Source organism: Ambystoma mexicanum, chromosome 12 (genome assembly GCF_040938575.1).
Source record: "Ambystoma mexicanum isolate Mex_15411 chromosome 12, UKY_AmexF1_1, whole genome shotgun sequence".
NCBI classification, from domain to species: Eukaryota; Metazoa; Chordata; class Amphibia; order Caudata; family Ambystomatidae; genus Ambystoma; species Ambystoma mexicanum.
The window spans coordinates 735,323,112-735,339,290 of NC_090936.1; the positions used below are offsets into that span (position 1 = coordinate 735,323,112).

Here is a 16,179-nt window from a genome sequence, read left to right on the forward strand (position 1 = left end):
TTCAGCAGCCTCGCCCTACATGACATGTAGTAAATCATTACCGATTTGGCCAGTTTGGATTTTACAATGGCTTTTTCAAACACTAACATTTAACAATGGAGTATACAGGTACTCTAATGCAGAGTCGTTCTATTGCATGTGGATGGTAAAAAGGTACGATGCGGGCCTCCTTTAACTTTTTTGACTCCCTTTCAAGGAGCTTCACTCTACTTGGGACCCCAAATAGTGCATATTGAGTTAGTGCACATCCCATTTCAATTCTATGGCTTCAGCAGAACTGATGGCTTCTTGGAAGACTGTTCACACATCAGAATGCAGCACAAAACTAAGCCACGTCTTTGAAGAATCCTTCAATGGCATGCTCTTTCAAAGTGCACCTCTTTGCCAGGATGTATCTGTTTTACATAAAACAAGTCTGTTTGCTGATATTTTCTAACCAGTCATCGGGGCCAGCAACACATAAGGCAGTAACCACATCTATTGCAAGATCGATTGTAGCTTGCACCATAGAAAACTATTCCATTCAGAGGCTTCTTGCCTCAAAAGACATCCGTGCTGACAGTTACAGCTGAGGCAGCTTCAATGACGTTTCAAAGAAATGTTTATCTAGATCGTAGTTACTAATAATGTGGCCTTCCAGATGTCATGGACATCTAGATGAGTGGTATTCAAACTTTAAGTCGAGCCCCCCTGAAGTATAAATGTTGTTGCCAAGCCCCCCTCCCGTGCCCCCTTTACTCGAGTAGAAATATTGCTCCTGCCCCCCCCCCCTAGATGTAATTTCTCCTGATATTTTCTATTAAAATCAGTCCAAGTACCCCCATTTGGAAGCGCCTCAAGCCCCCCTGGACACCATTCGGGCCCCACAATTTGAAGACCCCTGATCTGGAGGGACACAGCCACATGGGCATCAACAACTCATTCTCATCTCTCTCCCTCTCACACTCACCATGTTAGTTTTAGTCTGTCAGCCAAGTACCAAATTCCTACATCACTCATTATGGAGGATAGTGTTACTATTTACCGCCCGTGGTCACTTTGGTCATCATGGCGACTGATGGCACCCCTCCGTGCTGCTCAGACACAGTCAGCACTTTTCTAGTTGTTCTTCGTTGTGTCCGGGGCTCGGCGTGGTGTCTGGTTTCTTCAATCATAACTGAGGATGCAGTGCTCGGAACCTCGCCTCTCTATTCTAGGTATGGTTACCTCGCTCAGTACAGGTTTATTTTTTACTTGCCTTTCTACTCTTGTGCTGCTTTTCAGTTCCCTCTGACCTGGCTCTCAATTATCCTGGTCATCTCCTTGATTCCGGGAACCTCCCTTCACTGGCTCTCATTATTCCTGGTCATCTTTGATTTCTAGACCTCCCTTTACTGGCTATCTGCCTTATCACCATTTTGGCTGCTTTCTGGATAATATCTCTCTGGAATTCCAGTCCTCGCACATACGTGTGTTTTCCTTCTGTTTGGGATTTCTTTACCTGCATATTGGCACTCTGCTCTGGTAGCCACCCAGTCTGGGTATTCCTCCAAACATGCAGGGTGGCGTGTGGAGAGTCTCGCCCCTATCTACATACACCTGCTCCAGTCAGAAGAGTCGGCACGGATTGTCCTCGCTCAAGCCGTCTCGCAGAAGGTCTCAGGTGAGCACGACCTCTGACAGATAGTGGAAGGTGCCTATGTGGCCCCCAACGGCCCCCCACCCCCGAGCATTAGTGTCTCTGAACCTCATTGTTGTGAATCATGGAGTTTGCCCACTTCCTGTCTGCAGTGCCTACAAGATCTGGACCACTCAGAGTAGCTGCTCTGTAATCCCAAAGTCAGGATCTAAACTTGGCTCTTCCATTAACCCCCCCTCCCTTTCCCCGAATAATTATTTTTTAAGAGTCCAGAACTGCTTGTCTAGGAATGTCTTAATTTTGGCCTCAGTGGCCATGGTTACCCTTGATGCAGGCTCAGGCAGGTGATGATTTGTGGTGCTCCCTGATGTCTGCTGGTTCTTACGGACTTGATAATGTTGTTCAGGGTACTTCTGTAGGCTTACCTTTCCTGCGAATTCCATGTAAATCCCAGTATATTATTACCAGGTTTGTGCTGTCTTTTTCCTGCCACTGAGGCAGATAGTGTGGGAAGTATTAGGTTTACAGAAGCCTTCTACCTGGCACGTACTGTAGATTTTCAAATAACAACCTACTTGGTACTGAAATAAGACGTTCTTGGTAAATATTAGCCTATGGATTTGATTGGTATTGCTACCTCTTTTCGGACTGCATGGCTTTGGCTCCAGATCCAGCATGGTGATGCTCATTCTGTTGGATGATGGTCCCTTACATAGAGTTCAAAGGGGCGTCTTTAAGAGACGTTTTCCACATAACTGCATGGGCATCCCCTAGAGCCATCCTTCAGCACTACACATGTGTGACTGGTTGGTCTTACATCTTAAATCAAGCTGTTCAATCAACAGCTTCTTAATGAACTCCTTAGTTGGTGAGGAAGACCTACAATGAGGATTAATAGTCAGAATTTGCTGACACTGAAGAAGCAATCACTTTTCCATTTAAAGTGCACCTATGAATGCTAATATACCCCAAATAATTGCTTCAATAACTCATTGTCTGTTAAATCAACGGCACCAATTTAATGCAAACACCTTCAGTTTGACCATAGTATATGTATGGTTTTGTATAGCCTTTAACAGATTGAAAACTACTAACACAAAAAATGTAATGCAAGTCATTTCTGATAGAAATTGATATCCCTCTTAAATATGAAAACAAATGTTAAAATAATGGCTTGTCCTGTATTTTGTTTGTGGATTTATATGCTTGATCTAAAGATGTTTATTGTATCAACGTCTTTTAAGTCATAGGGCCTATTTATAAGGTGCAAACCTCGTGTGATAGATGGTATCAGATTTTTGACCTGGAGAGGGGTTCAAGACATATTAAGGTGTCATACGTAATTGATAGAAAGGTATTTTCTTCTCCTTTAGGTGACTCCCAGAACTTGGATGTCTGTTCTGCCCACCACAATGACACCTTTTTGAAGTACTCTGTCTCCTTGCTGGGTTAAGGCTTCTATGGAGACGTATTAAAGAGTAGTGAAAAGAATCGATGGATGGGTCCTACCAGATATGACATTTCAGGTAAGAATAATGCAAGTTATTGTGACAAGCCGGCTTTACACCCAGACACGGGACCGAAACTGCCCTCCTGGATCTAAAATCCAAATGGATGAAGCCAAAGATAAGGGCAATCTGGCCATATTGCTCCTTTTGGATCTATCCGCGGCCTTCGACCTAGTTGACCACCAAATCCTCATGCAACACCTCTCGTCGGCTGCCGCATTCTCACAGAATGCCACCAATTGGATTCAGTCCTCCTTGTCTGATAGGTCGACCAGGGTCTTTGCTCCCTCAGCTGCGGCTGGACCTGTCCCAATCCAATGTGGAGTTCCCCAAGGTTCCTGCATTTCACCCAAGCTGTAAAACATCTTCACTAAGCTTCTTTTTGACAGTCTTGATGATCTTGGTGTCAACTACACTAATTATGCAGACCACACCCAGGGCCTCATCACACTCACTGGGTGCTATGAGAGAGATGTTGCAAAACTCAATGAAATATACCTAGAAATTCAAGCATGGATGGCCACCCGCAGCCTCTGCTTAAACGATGACGAGACGGAACTGCTCATCATAGGTTCTCAGGCCCGCCTTACTAAATTGGACACTAGGTACCATCATTCACCATTGATGGCAACATCATAAAAGTCTCTAAAGAGATCAAAACACTAGGTGTGTACCTTGACTCCACCCTATCGATCAAAAAACAAATAAATGCCACCATCTCATCTACTACCTATACCAACAAACTTATTAATGCCTGCACGCCATTCTTATCTACCACAAGCTGCCTCACCTTATCCAGAGCTCTGATATTATCCAGACTAGACTATTGTAATACACTCTTCCTCGGCACTACTACCAAAAATCTGAACAGACTCCAAATTCTACAAAACAATGCCCTAAAATGCACACTCAGTCTCCCACGCAAGGCCCATATCTCTACGGCCAGCAAGGAAGTCCACTGGCTCCCCATCCGGGACAGAATTAAATCATACACAAATGCCTGTCGCTGACCGCCCCACGCTAACTGTCTGACAAATTCTCTAGAGATGGCACATCCAGACCCACCAGAACACCGTATTTGCACCAACTGAACATTCCCAAATTCAATTTAAAAACAGCAGGAGGATCTAGTTTCCCTGTACCCGCTGCGAAATGTTGGAACACACCCCCTTTAACAATCGGATCTGAAGATTCCTTCTGGCCATTCAGAGTCATGGTGAAATCCTGGATTTCTGTTTAATGAAATGATACCTGCATACTCACCTACAATGCACCTATCTACTTCTATTCAGCACTTTGTAACTTAGCCTATACTTGAATTGGACCACTCTGTAACCCGGTCCTTACGCTATCTATTGCACCTGCATCATGCCACCTACTGTATTCATTTATGTGCTACTGACAGTATGAACCTATACGCGCAACTTTATGTAACTATGTTGTCCACAAGATTAATGCACCCAGCTACCTGAGGGTTTGGCCGTGCTTCATAAATAAACTAAACTAAGTGCCTTGTAGTGTGGGATGAGTGGAAGGAAATGTTGAAATCAGAGTTTGATTGATTGTAAAAAAGCACAATTATTTCAGAAGTGGGTCTAGTGTACAAGTTTGGAAATGGGTTAGTTTGGTTTGTAGCAATGCTTGTGACAGTGGTCTCAAAGCTCAGATAAAGCAAACACTGACCAGAAGCTCTCAATGTGTTAGGAAATTGACACCACACCACAACATGAAATCCAATGATGCAACCCCTCTAGCTGGTGTTTATTGCCGTCTCGATCTTGGGAGAAATTATCTTTTCAAGCATGCACATTAGGCTGGTCATCTTCAGCAATGGCACATAAAGCTAACATGTGAAATGCTGCTCCAGTTTGCATTTCCATCACATGTTTTGATCTCCTCGAGACGAAAAAGCAATTTACCACAAGGTTGCACAAGCCTCCCAGCTTGTGGCCCTACAGTGATTCTACTTTTTCTACAAAAACCTCTACAACATTGTGCAAGACTTTTACTCAACTGCAAGAAGTGCTTCAGCTCACCTAAACGTTTGCTAAATTCACATTGGCTAGCCTGGCTCCCTGAAAAAATCCTCTTCCCTCTGACTTTGTGCTTTACCTTTCCTCCAGGAAAGGGTTAACTTACTTTGCATTAGGGGTTCAAAAGAACCTACCTGCTTCAGAATATTTGTTTGATCTCTGCTTTATACTTAAAATCCTTTTCTTTGACGCCAAACTCAGTACTGCTCTAAAGGTACCAGTGTCTGTTAATTGTCACCTCAGGGTGTAGGAAACATCTGTGTTTCATCCCAAATGGGTACTTGCTGATTTATAGTTGTATTTTCAATTGTATTTGTGTGTTGCATATATTATTGCTCCCTTCTGAAGAAGGCTTATTCAACTGACTGTTAAATAAATTAACAATTGTTTAATCAAGAAACCTTAGTGTGAGTTTATTTGGATACTTATCACTGTAAATCTGTGTAAAAACTCTACTGCTCACATTGACCCCTCTTGATATAATAGGGTTGTGAAGTGTGCCAGCTTGACTAGGCCCTGCGCCCTGGATAATTGGGATTTTTCCCAGTGTCGCAGCTATGTAGGGACTGAAAAAAAAGAGGTCAAGCCCCAACCTCTTACGTTGAAACAATGCACAAGGATTGTGCTCACACAAAGATTTCTGTGCCACACAAATGTACTTGACATGAAAATTTCACTTTGACTATATATTCACTGTCTTTGCCCTATGAGATAAGATGTGTTTCAACACTGCATGAGTCTTTTTCAAATCAGGGCCAATTTAGTACTCTGAAAAATAACATATGTGGTCCGTTCAAAATATGTCATCAAACGGGATAAATCCCTTCGCAAAATGTCGGGCTCTGTCTCTCTGCGTCGGGCTTTCCAAAGTCATATATTCTCTGGTTGATGATGGAGAATATGGAATATTGACTAACTAATTTGCCCAGTAACAACGGACTGCGATTTTTGATTTCCCAGTCTTGCGATAGAGATTTACAGCCCCATGCAATAGACTACCTTCTTTCAACAATGAGTAACAAGCTGTTTAACATGATTCCCTGTTGAATACTTTGCTTTGGCAGCAGGTCGTGCCAATGAACACATTTTTTGTTGTTTGTCAATATAATCCATTGTAAAAAATCTACTTTAATTACATTGTGTTTCCACATCCGGAAGCAAATACATCAGCTGCAAACATTTTGAAAGAGCTACATTGTAAATATATTTGCTGATGTGCTTACAAAAGCGTAATACATCAATGTGTCTTCAAACATCCAAATTGCTGTTAGAGAGAAAATGCAAAATTGCTTATTTTGTAGGCAAATGATTGTTGAAGTTTAAAGTCGCCAATTTACGCGCACCTATCATCCAGCAAACCCGTAATGCTTACTTTGTGGCTTTGTTCCTGCTTACTCGCTATTGTGACGTTTTACAGTAGTACACAGTGCCAGGATTATGCAAATGGGTTTATTTCACCTCAAACCGCAGAAGCCAAGTTAGAAAAATAAAATCCTATCTAAGCAGCATACCTGTCATGACAAGGGATTGGCGTCATTAATGATGGAGCCCAGTAAAGGCAGTCTGCAGTTAAGCAATCTGTGATGAAGGGAGTCAGGACTCTTGAGTCCAATGTAGAAAAGGAAAGCCTACCTGTATCTGCAACAGGAAGAATAAAGTAAGTTTTAGTCAAGGAGATAGCGGTATTTAGACCGCCCACCAACACGTCCTTCGTACCAGCTACCCATGGTCCGACTGTCAATCCAGGAACACTCATGCAAAGCACACAGACAGCATTCCATTCTCAGAACACTTATGACATCATACCCGCAAGCAAGCACACATCACACCATTAAGGAGAGAAAGAAATCCGATCCCAACACATCTCCCCCTTATGGAACAAGAGAACAAAATAGGTACCTACTTAAAAGCAATTAATGAAACGGAGAAGCATTTAAGTAATGGTTCTCACTCTCCTCAGGTACTCTTGCTATTTTGTCACGCTGGGATGAGTATGTGTGTTCCATTATTTATCTTCGGTCCCCCTCCAGGATCTTCCACCTTCCAAGTGGTATTGGTATTGTTCATGGACATCCAGGTCCACGACAACGTGTGTGGGATATTTCCAGCCCCAGGATATAGATGACTGCACCAAGCTAATCTAGGCCCAAAGGTGCAGAAATATGGATCAACTTTTGGCTGGCAGACCAAGTCCAGCGACCGGGCCAGACGTGGTTTTATTAAACAGATAACTGATGCACTGTAGCACAGCTTTGCCAAACAAATTAACCAAAAAGGAGAACTTTGTTCCTTCAGATTTGATTGAACAGTGAACATATTAAAGATGAAACTCTATTGCCATAGTAATTCAAAAATAAATTGTAATGTAAGTTTGGACACTGATGGCATGGTGCAGGAGCACCATGTATATTATGGAATGCAAGATATTGCTGCATGTCTCATGTGGAAAGGAAATGCAGCAATTTAAAAAGCACCATTTCTGTTAGTCAGAGCTGACATCTGTGCCTAGCCCAGGGAGACACCCACCCCCCACTATAACACAAAGGCTAAACACGAATTCACTTCCTCGTAGCACTTGACAGACCCATTTGATCAACCCCTTTTGAAGCTTAGCAGAGCAGAGGAAGGGACAGAGCTTGGGCCTGAAACCGAGGTTAATGGGAGTGTAAGGGTGTCCACTGAGTAAGCAAAAGTGCAGCTCATTTTGCTGAACTTTCTTAAATATCCAACATTGAATTCAGTATTGTGGAGGGTCTAGAGCCTGAACATTTTTTGAAGGCTGCACGATCCAAGTGGGCGGAGTTGTACACCCTCTACCCAAAGAAATAAAGATAAACCATGTTCAGGTCAGTAGTCTAAGAAGAGTGTAAAGAGGCTTTATTGCAGACTATGTCAACAGAAGAGAAAACCAGGCCCCGCTACAGGGCTTGAGGACAGAAACATTTTATTTCATTGAATCTACACGTATGCATATAATTAGAGATTACAATAGGCATATATGGAAGATCATATTTTGCCCATAAACCTGGGAACCATGACAGGTACAAAGATGGATCATATGTTTCCAGATAGCATTGAAAGAGCACCATCTGTTGCTAGGACTCCCATCAAACTTCAACCTTGGGAACCAAAGTTATAAGGTAAAATAAAATTGCAGCTTCCCAGAATAAAATACAGATAGGAGAGCCAGGGATCTGGTAGTTTACCGAACCAAATACCTGTTTGTAAAATATCAGGATCTAAACTTTAATCCTTTATGTGGACACGACTACAATCTGTCATTCATGCAAGCAACTATCTGCCGACACACCGGACATAGTTCATTGCGATCGGCATAATCGGAACAATTCAGAAATACATGGGTTGTGACCTTTATTTGCAAATTGGAGTAAAGTGCCATAGTGAAGATTTTTTACTTCATATTTGAGTTGATCAGGAATGTAATTTCAGATGGGTGGAGTAAGAACTCCCAGGAATGGGGCCGCTGGAGACCTGAGGACCAGTCAGTGGGAAGAGATGAGGTCTTGTTTATGGGGACAAATAATAGATGTCCAATCGGAGTAATTGGCCAATGAGCTGATACACCCTAATTTAGCTACTTTGCGGGGTGGCTAGGAGGTTTTAAAACTGGACGCATAGTGGAAAAAGGGGACCAGACAGAAGGTTCAGACAAGAGGAACTAAAATTTCAATGAAGAAAGGAAGAATGAAAAAGGAGGGGAGGTGGCACTACAATCGGGAGAGGCAGATAGAAGGATTGATGAAGGAGGCCATCCATAATATAGACAGGACAGCAATCCAACTAGATCCCATTGCTTCTAATAAAATGGCATGGGATGCCAGATGACTGCTTGTGCAGAACCCAGAGAGATTCAAAGTGCACTACTCCAATGGAACAAACCAATTGTGGGGATCTGTTTGAATGAATATCTTCCCCCTACATACACTATAATGGGGTGGGCACCCAGAATTATAACCCTAGCATTTTCTTGATAAGTTAATTCACACATAGCTAAAGGACACTGGGGGGGATCTTGGGGAAATTGGAAAGACATCTCCAATTGTGAATAATGATGTAGTCCTTTAAAGTACATTTGGATTACCTACATCCCTTTCACCAACCCCAAAAATCCCCTAAAGGGGAGGGGTGCATTCAAAAACAAAATTCTGAAACCCTACCAAACAACCTGCAGTAAAGCAGAGGGGCTCCCAATGGTAAACTGAATCTCTAGGTCTGTGCTGTGCTGTGCAGAAAAGTGCAATCTCTGAAACAAAGGGGAAATAGCTGATTTAAAAGTACTCTCTCTATGAGAATGAGCAAAGAATTCCAAATTGAATGGGAACAATATCATTGTATAGTGGAATAGGAAAAGGGTTTCATTATTTGCTTGGAAGAGAATTTCCTTTGTGTGTGTTGTGCTGGGATATTATTCGAAATGGAATGTTTACAGGGAGGTCGGACATGAAGAGCATTGTGCATGTCATTATCCTTTGATTCAACAGAGGGGCATGACATTATATAAGTTAGGTCATATACCAAGCAAACTAGACAGCACAATTGGGCCATCACATTTTAGGGTGCTGCATTAATTTGCTTCCTATGAGGGATATTATGTTCATGACCCATTTATTTGAGTATTCATTAGACCTGGGTTCTCTCTTACATGTTACATGGGGGTGGGACCAGGATATGGATTGTCACCCGACATGCACCTTAAATATGCACCCTAAAATGGTACTCGGACTGAGATACTTTGTTCTTTCTCTCCTCTCTAGATTCTGTAAAGGCAATAGGGGGAGAATAGCGACCAGACATGGAGAACTGTACATGTAGTTGAGTCTTATAAGTTATGTGAACTAGTGTTATCCAAACTAAATTGTGGATTCAACCTGTTTGCAGTAAGAAACCTTGTCTGGATGGAAAGGTTTTGTGCCACAAAAGTGGCGTACCTCATGATCATTGAGTGAATAAGGATTTTGTTTGCAAATGAAATAAAAATAAATATATATTCTTTCTGACCACTGGCCTGGTTCTTGGCTTCTACTTTGCAGAAATGGTTAGGGATTACAGTGGTGTTATATGCCTCCGAGGCAGAGCTAGTCAATAATCTGGCAAGAGCTAATTGGTGTGGTGACTTTGATTGGGGGTGGGCGAAACTCCCAGAATTCATTGTCACCCCATAAATATCTTCTACACTGGCTTTGTTTACGCCACCATTCATCTCTTGTCAGGCTCAGAAGGCCTTAGATCCACCTCAGTCTCTCGCTTCTCCTCTTTTCTGATGACACGCAGCAGAAGCTGCACTCAGATTTCTCTCTTTCATCTGACGCCACTTGTCCATGTTTCCTTCAGCGTTCCTTTTTGTAGCTGATTCGAATCCCGCTGGTTCTCTCTGTCAAGATCTCTGCCTCCAAGGGTATCTAGACTTTACATCGAAATCCAATTCATCAAAGTAGTTTCCATCAAATTTTATTGATCGAAAATACTTTCCATCGAAATGTATTTTCATTGAATAAAATTTGATGGATTTCGATGGATTTTAGGGTTAAGGTTAGGGCAACGGTTAGAAATGGGGTTGGGGAAAGGGTTTAGCATTAGGGTTAGGGCAAGGGTTAGAATTAGAGTTGGGGCTAGAGTTGGGGCTAGAGTTGGGGCTAGAGTTGGGGCTGGTTTAGGTTTAAGTGGGGGTTGGGGGCAGGAACCCCAATATACAATAAACATTAAAACATTACAAACAGCTGGCCAGTGTCGAAATTTCAGCACTGTACAGCTCCATATAACGTTTTAACGTGGGAAATAAAAGCATCAAAATGCTATCTTTTACATTTAAAAGTACATATCCATTGAAACTTGTCCATACCTATATTCGATGGACGAGTTTTGATGGTAATGCACTTTTACTTGTAAAAGATAGCATTTTGATTGAATTTCCATTCGATGAATTTGCATCAATGCATTTTTCTTTCGATGCAAAGACCATAAACCACCTCCAAGATTTATTATGCTGTTGTGGGACTTCCCCGGTGTAGTATCAAAGTCCTTCTTCTCTGTTTGACTCATACTCTACAGTCTTCCAGTGGTTTTCATCTTCTTAGTACCATATACCTGTTCCATCATAGGTACAATCAGAGAGTCTGGTTCACAATGACAGATTTTAGTTTGTTTTTAATATTTCTTTCACTAGGTGTTTTTGAAGATGGGTTAGTGATAGTCTATTTAGGGAGTTCCTCAAAAGAACATGGGTCCTTGTCCCCAGAGGGGGGAGTGTCTCCCGGTGAGGTCCCGCTTGCCTCTACCCCTAAGGAGAGTATTGTGTCGCAGGCTCACCTTCCTAGCCTCACGGGAAAGGCTCCCCCCGGGTAGAAGTGACGGACTCTCGCGGTTCGTCCCAGTGCCTACTCGGACTCCCAATACTAGTAAATCAGCAGTGATCCCAATCATAAAGGTGATGCAAGCAAAGCACACCAGGTAGACTGCCTTCGTCTCTTAGGGTATCACAGGCCGAGGGCAGGCTGTTCTCTTCAGGAGTGTTCTGAGCTAGTTGAAAAGCGATACAAAGAGCACTGTGGCACCGAAATAAAAGAATGTCCATCCAAGGTTCTAATAATATAGGATATGGTCTTTAACTAAACTAACAGAAATGCAAAGAACTAATAGAACAATTAATGGCCCACCCCTTATAAGGGAAAACAAAGAAAAATCAAAGATTTCAGCAGGAAAGTATCAAAGTTAATGAATGTCTTTCATAAGGTAGGAAAGAAGGGGGCTGAAAATTAATGGTACTTTAAGGCAGACCACGCAGACTGGGCTACTACAGATGCCTTTCGTTCCTGTTTTTTTGTGCTCAACAGCATCGAGCCAGACTTTTCAGTGTCAAACTGGGAGTCAGATTGCTTTCAGGGTCAAGTCAGGGAGTGTTTGGCAGTAGCTTGTAGATCTTTCAATCTGGTGATGACAGGCCATGTGGACTCTGCCAACGCTGGTGTGGAGAAGTAGAAACTGGCATTCAGCGGAAAAGAGGCTTGATTGCCTCAACATGGCATCTGGATACTGCAGCAGCCATGGCTTGCCGCTCGAAGAGGCTGGTAACTAGGCTAGCAGTGTCAGGTTAGTGATGCTAGAAGACTTGGTGACTGTAGGATGCAGAGCGAGCTGAGCTTTAGCTTTGAGCAAAATGGAGAGGAGCAGCTGAATGCCTCTGCAGGAAGTCCCGCCCCTATTTTGCCTATATGTTGGACACTGAAAATTGCGACATGTGCAACGCCAATAATGGTACCTATACCAGGTAAAACCTTTGGAGAAGATATCCACTGAGAAAGCCCTATATGATGTATCCATGAAGAGATGACTGTCTCCTGAGAGAGAGTCCCGAAGAAGTGTGAAGATGTCAAATGGAGAGGCTGGTGACGTCGCAAGAAATGAACGTGACACACTGAGAAGGATGACCAAAGAAGAGAAGGCATGGACCTTATAGAATCTGATGGCGAAGTAGTGAAACGAGAAGACGTTCATGTGTGGAATGAAGATTGCACGTGTGAAGAAGCGCTGCAGAAAATGGTAACTATACAGATGCCGTAACGCAAGCAGACTAATTGTAAAGGCCCGCTATACGTAGTGAATAGACTCCAGGCGGTGCCACCAATATATATACATATATATATACATATATATATATATATATATATATATATAATATAAATTTTCCCATCTGTGAAAGGTACAGTGAGCTAGAGTATGGCTGCAGACTCTAGAGTGGGTACCTTCCCAAAGAACTGGTCAATGGGCTGTGCTTGTTCTCGCAGAAGCGTGCCTATGGACTATATTTTGTATATATAATATATGTGTGTATAATCTGGACATTGGATGTCACAATTTCAGTAAGCTCCACCCGTGGAGAAAAGAGGATTGATAGCTGTGTGCGTGTCGCAGCACAGAAATAAGCAGAGCCTCGAAGGTGGACCAATGGAAGACTGCTTAGCCTGGTGTCAAAGGCTGAAGCAGCCAAAACTGTGGATCAGTCTTTGAACAGTGAATGTGAGATGCCGAGGCATCCCTTGTTAAGTCGCAAAAAGAGAACACCATGAGTGCCAATTTTCTTTATTCCGGACAATTAAATGCTATAAAATGGGTCGATTCACGGTCTCTGATCACGTGAGTCCAGGATGTAAATAGGTTAGGACATGTAAGCCTGAAACCTTGATAAGATGGTGCTCACCCTGCCTTATATTCCCAGAGAAGAAAAGCTACTACAAGGCGAAGTTCAAAGACAATCTGAATGGTAGACAGCATGAGTGATGAGAGATGATGGGCTAATTGGGTGGGGAGGTAAGGTCAAGTTCACCCACCAGCACCTGGGGTACCGGATAACGTGATGCTAGAAAATTGAATGTTCCAGAAGGGTACACACCTGCCAACCAATTGTATAAGGCCATATAATGAAGAGCCTTCTAGTTTGAGAGCCAATGATATGCTGTGTAATTGTCAAAGATGACTTGCACGAAGCAAGGGCATGAGTTGCTCACTTGATTATAGAGATACAATCACAATCCAGTCCCTATAGAAAGTTATCTTAGATACTCCCCGTAGTCCAATCACAATCCATGTAGGTTTTTGTAGTTTGCCACATAGTATGATGTCACGTATGACACGTTTCTGCTATAAAAGTAATGTTTTTTATGGATGTATACTAATTGTCCTTTTCACAATTGACCCCGGAAGAGACTTGACCTTGGGAGAATTTACCTAATTTAAAAGGTCAATTAGGATCCCCCACCCAATCCAAAAAAGCCTGCAAACCCCCCACCCAATCCCCTTATAATATTTATAATCCAAAACCATTCCAATACATATATCAAATAACTAAAATAATATAAAGGTCAATTGTGCAAAAGGTCAGTTAGGACCACTATAGGTAGGTCAATTAGGACAAAAGGTCAATTCTAAAAGGTACATTTGGGTAATACCATATTTAGGAAATGCATTGAGACCATGCTGTGCGACGTCCGTTGTACTCCCTGTTTTAGACAATTGAGAATAAAACAGACTCTTTGCCAACTACCTGAGTCGATCTTCTTATTCAGTGTGAGAGTTCTTCTCCATCCCATCCATCGTAAAATGTGTTATCTTAATTTTAAAGGACCATAAGGGTTCAAAAACATAGATGCAAATGTGGTCAAACTTTGAATTTGAAGAGGACTTGAGTGGTTTCCTGGCAGCAGCTTGGACAGTGTCAAAGTTAACTAAACGGGCATCAAGGTTGGTCAGAAAAGCAGCAAGTGCCAGTGTTATTTCTTTGTTAATTCCGTAGCTGGGAGACTCGTTGCAGGGTCTCAGGGTGGGGTTGGGGGGCGGAGCAAGGTGATTGACTTCTTGTTTCCTTCATCTTAGGATAGGGTCTTGTTCCCCTTATATATGCACATTTAGAAAGTGGATTGGTCCCCAGTAAGATTTATGTTAAAGGTCCAGTAGTGACTGCAGTAACAAGTGTCCTTTGACTGCTGATGCTTTGCCCAGAGGAAGTGGGTAGAGGGGATAGGAAGTTTAGAAGCCCTAGCAAAGTCAAAGTTGGTTAGACCCCTCTCTGGACTGATTGTCACTCCTGGGATATGCTAACCTTACAGCCATCCGCACCCTGGTGTGAGGTGGCTATTGTGATGTCATGACTGTCTTTGAAGCAATGGTTCCAGGATCTGTGTTGAAAGACCGAAGAAAAAAGCCAGAGTCCCAAAATCCCAATTGTGTTTTTTTCTTCTTCCCATTTGCCCGCATACATATTTGCGGGGGGGAGACCCCCGGCAGCTCCCCACCGTATACATTTTTTTATTAACTCTACTATATATATATATATATGTTCTGTTCCCTGGAGGAAGGTGACAACTCGTCTCATAGGGATCAAAGAGAGGGCTTCCTGGACTGGACCCATTTGATTGGTGTGGGTCCATCCAGTCCAGATAGCTAAATACACACCAGTTCCCGTCATGAATGAGTCACTGCCAACCAAGCGGACAAAAAAGTGACCTAAAATGATTTCGGCTGTATACATGTGTAATCCCAGTAGCCGGTACAAAATTAATTTCTCGCTTTATTTTCCCCACGTGTATTAATGATTGATTTAGAAAGACAACTTAATTTTGGTTATTCAGGCTTTCTAAATGGATCATAGGAAGCCTGCCTCACTCGCCCAGTCACACCCCTTCACCACTCCCTGGCCGACATTAAATTCCCATAACCCCCTGCCCTAAACTCACCCTCCCACCCCCCTCTCACTTACCATTTTCTTTGGTGTTGCCGTCATCTTTGACAGCTGCCAGAAGATGGAAGCCGGGGGTTTGTCCAGGGCCATCTTAAGCACTTTTGGGGCCCTGGTCACAGACATCTTTGGGGGCCCCCCTCCACCAAACCAAAGGAGTTAAGTGATCAAGAATATCTGTCGCCCCCCCACCGCAATCACAACCCACAGGTTGATATTCTGCCTCACAGCATTAAAAATAAGGATGTTTACTCCCTTTAAGTCCCGTTATCCTTGTCATTCTTGCTCTAATCACTGATAAACAAGTACCATTTGAAGGCCAACATGATCAGTCTGCGAAGAGATTACTTATGTTCTAGCATAGATACAGGAGACTTTTTATCAATAGAATCCAGGAAGGTATGCAGCCTGTAGTATTAATGAATGACTGTATGTAAAAGGTACATGTAACCCAGAATAGGCAGGGAACTCACATTAGCTGCCTCAGAGAATGGAAATGTGCTCAAGCATGGATAGTGCAGATCAATTGGGTGGAAGGAGAAAGCTACACATAGCATGGATAGTAGATGCAGATTAGAAACTACCAGGAAGGTGTCAGTATGCAGACAGACTGAGATTATAAGTGGGACGTGGTTTTCAAATAGTGTTGCCATTAGAGATCAAAATAATAAAGTGCCTGTGGTGTGCAATATATCAATGCTCACTATTATAGTGGAAGCAATACTATAGCTAGTGAAACTATGAGTGAGGCTGTTTTGAAGATCTTACCCT

The 16,179-nt window shown here is 42.7% G+C and overlaps 1 protein-coding gene across 1 annotated transcript in view; it reads left to right on the top strand.

The window, feature by feature from the left end:
• Window positions 1-16,179, top strand: part of CERK (ceramide kinase) — a 679,079-nt gene that overhangs the window by 514,046 nt on the left and 148,854 nt on the right. Inside the window, 1 exon segment of the mRNA XM_069629241.1 lies at window positions 2,992-3,144. Coding sequence (XP_069485342.1) covers window positions 2,992-3,144 — 153 coding nt within the window.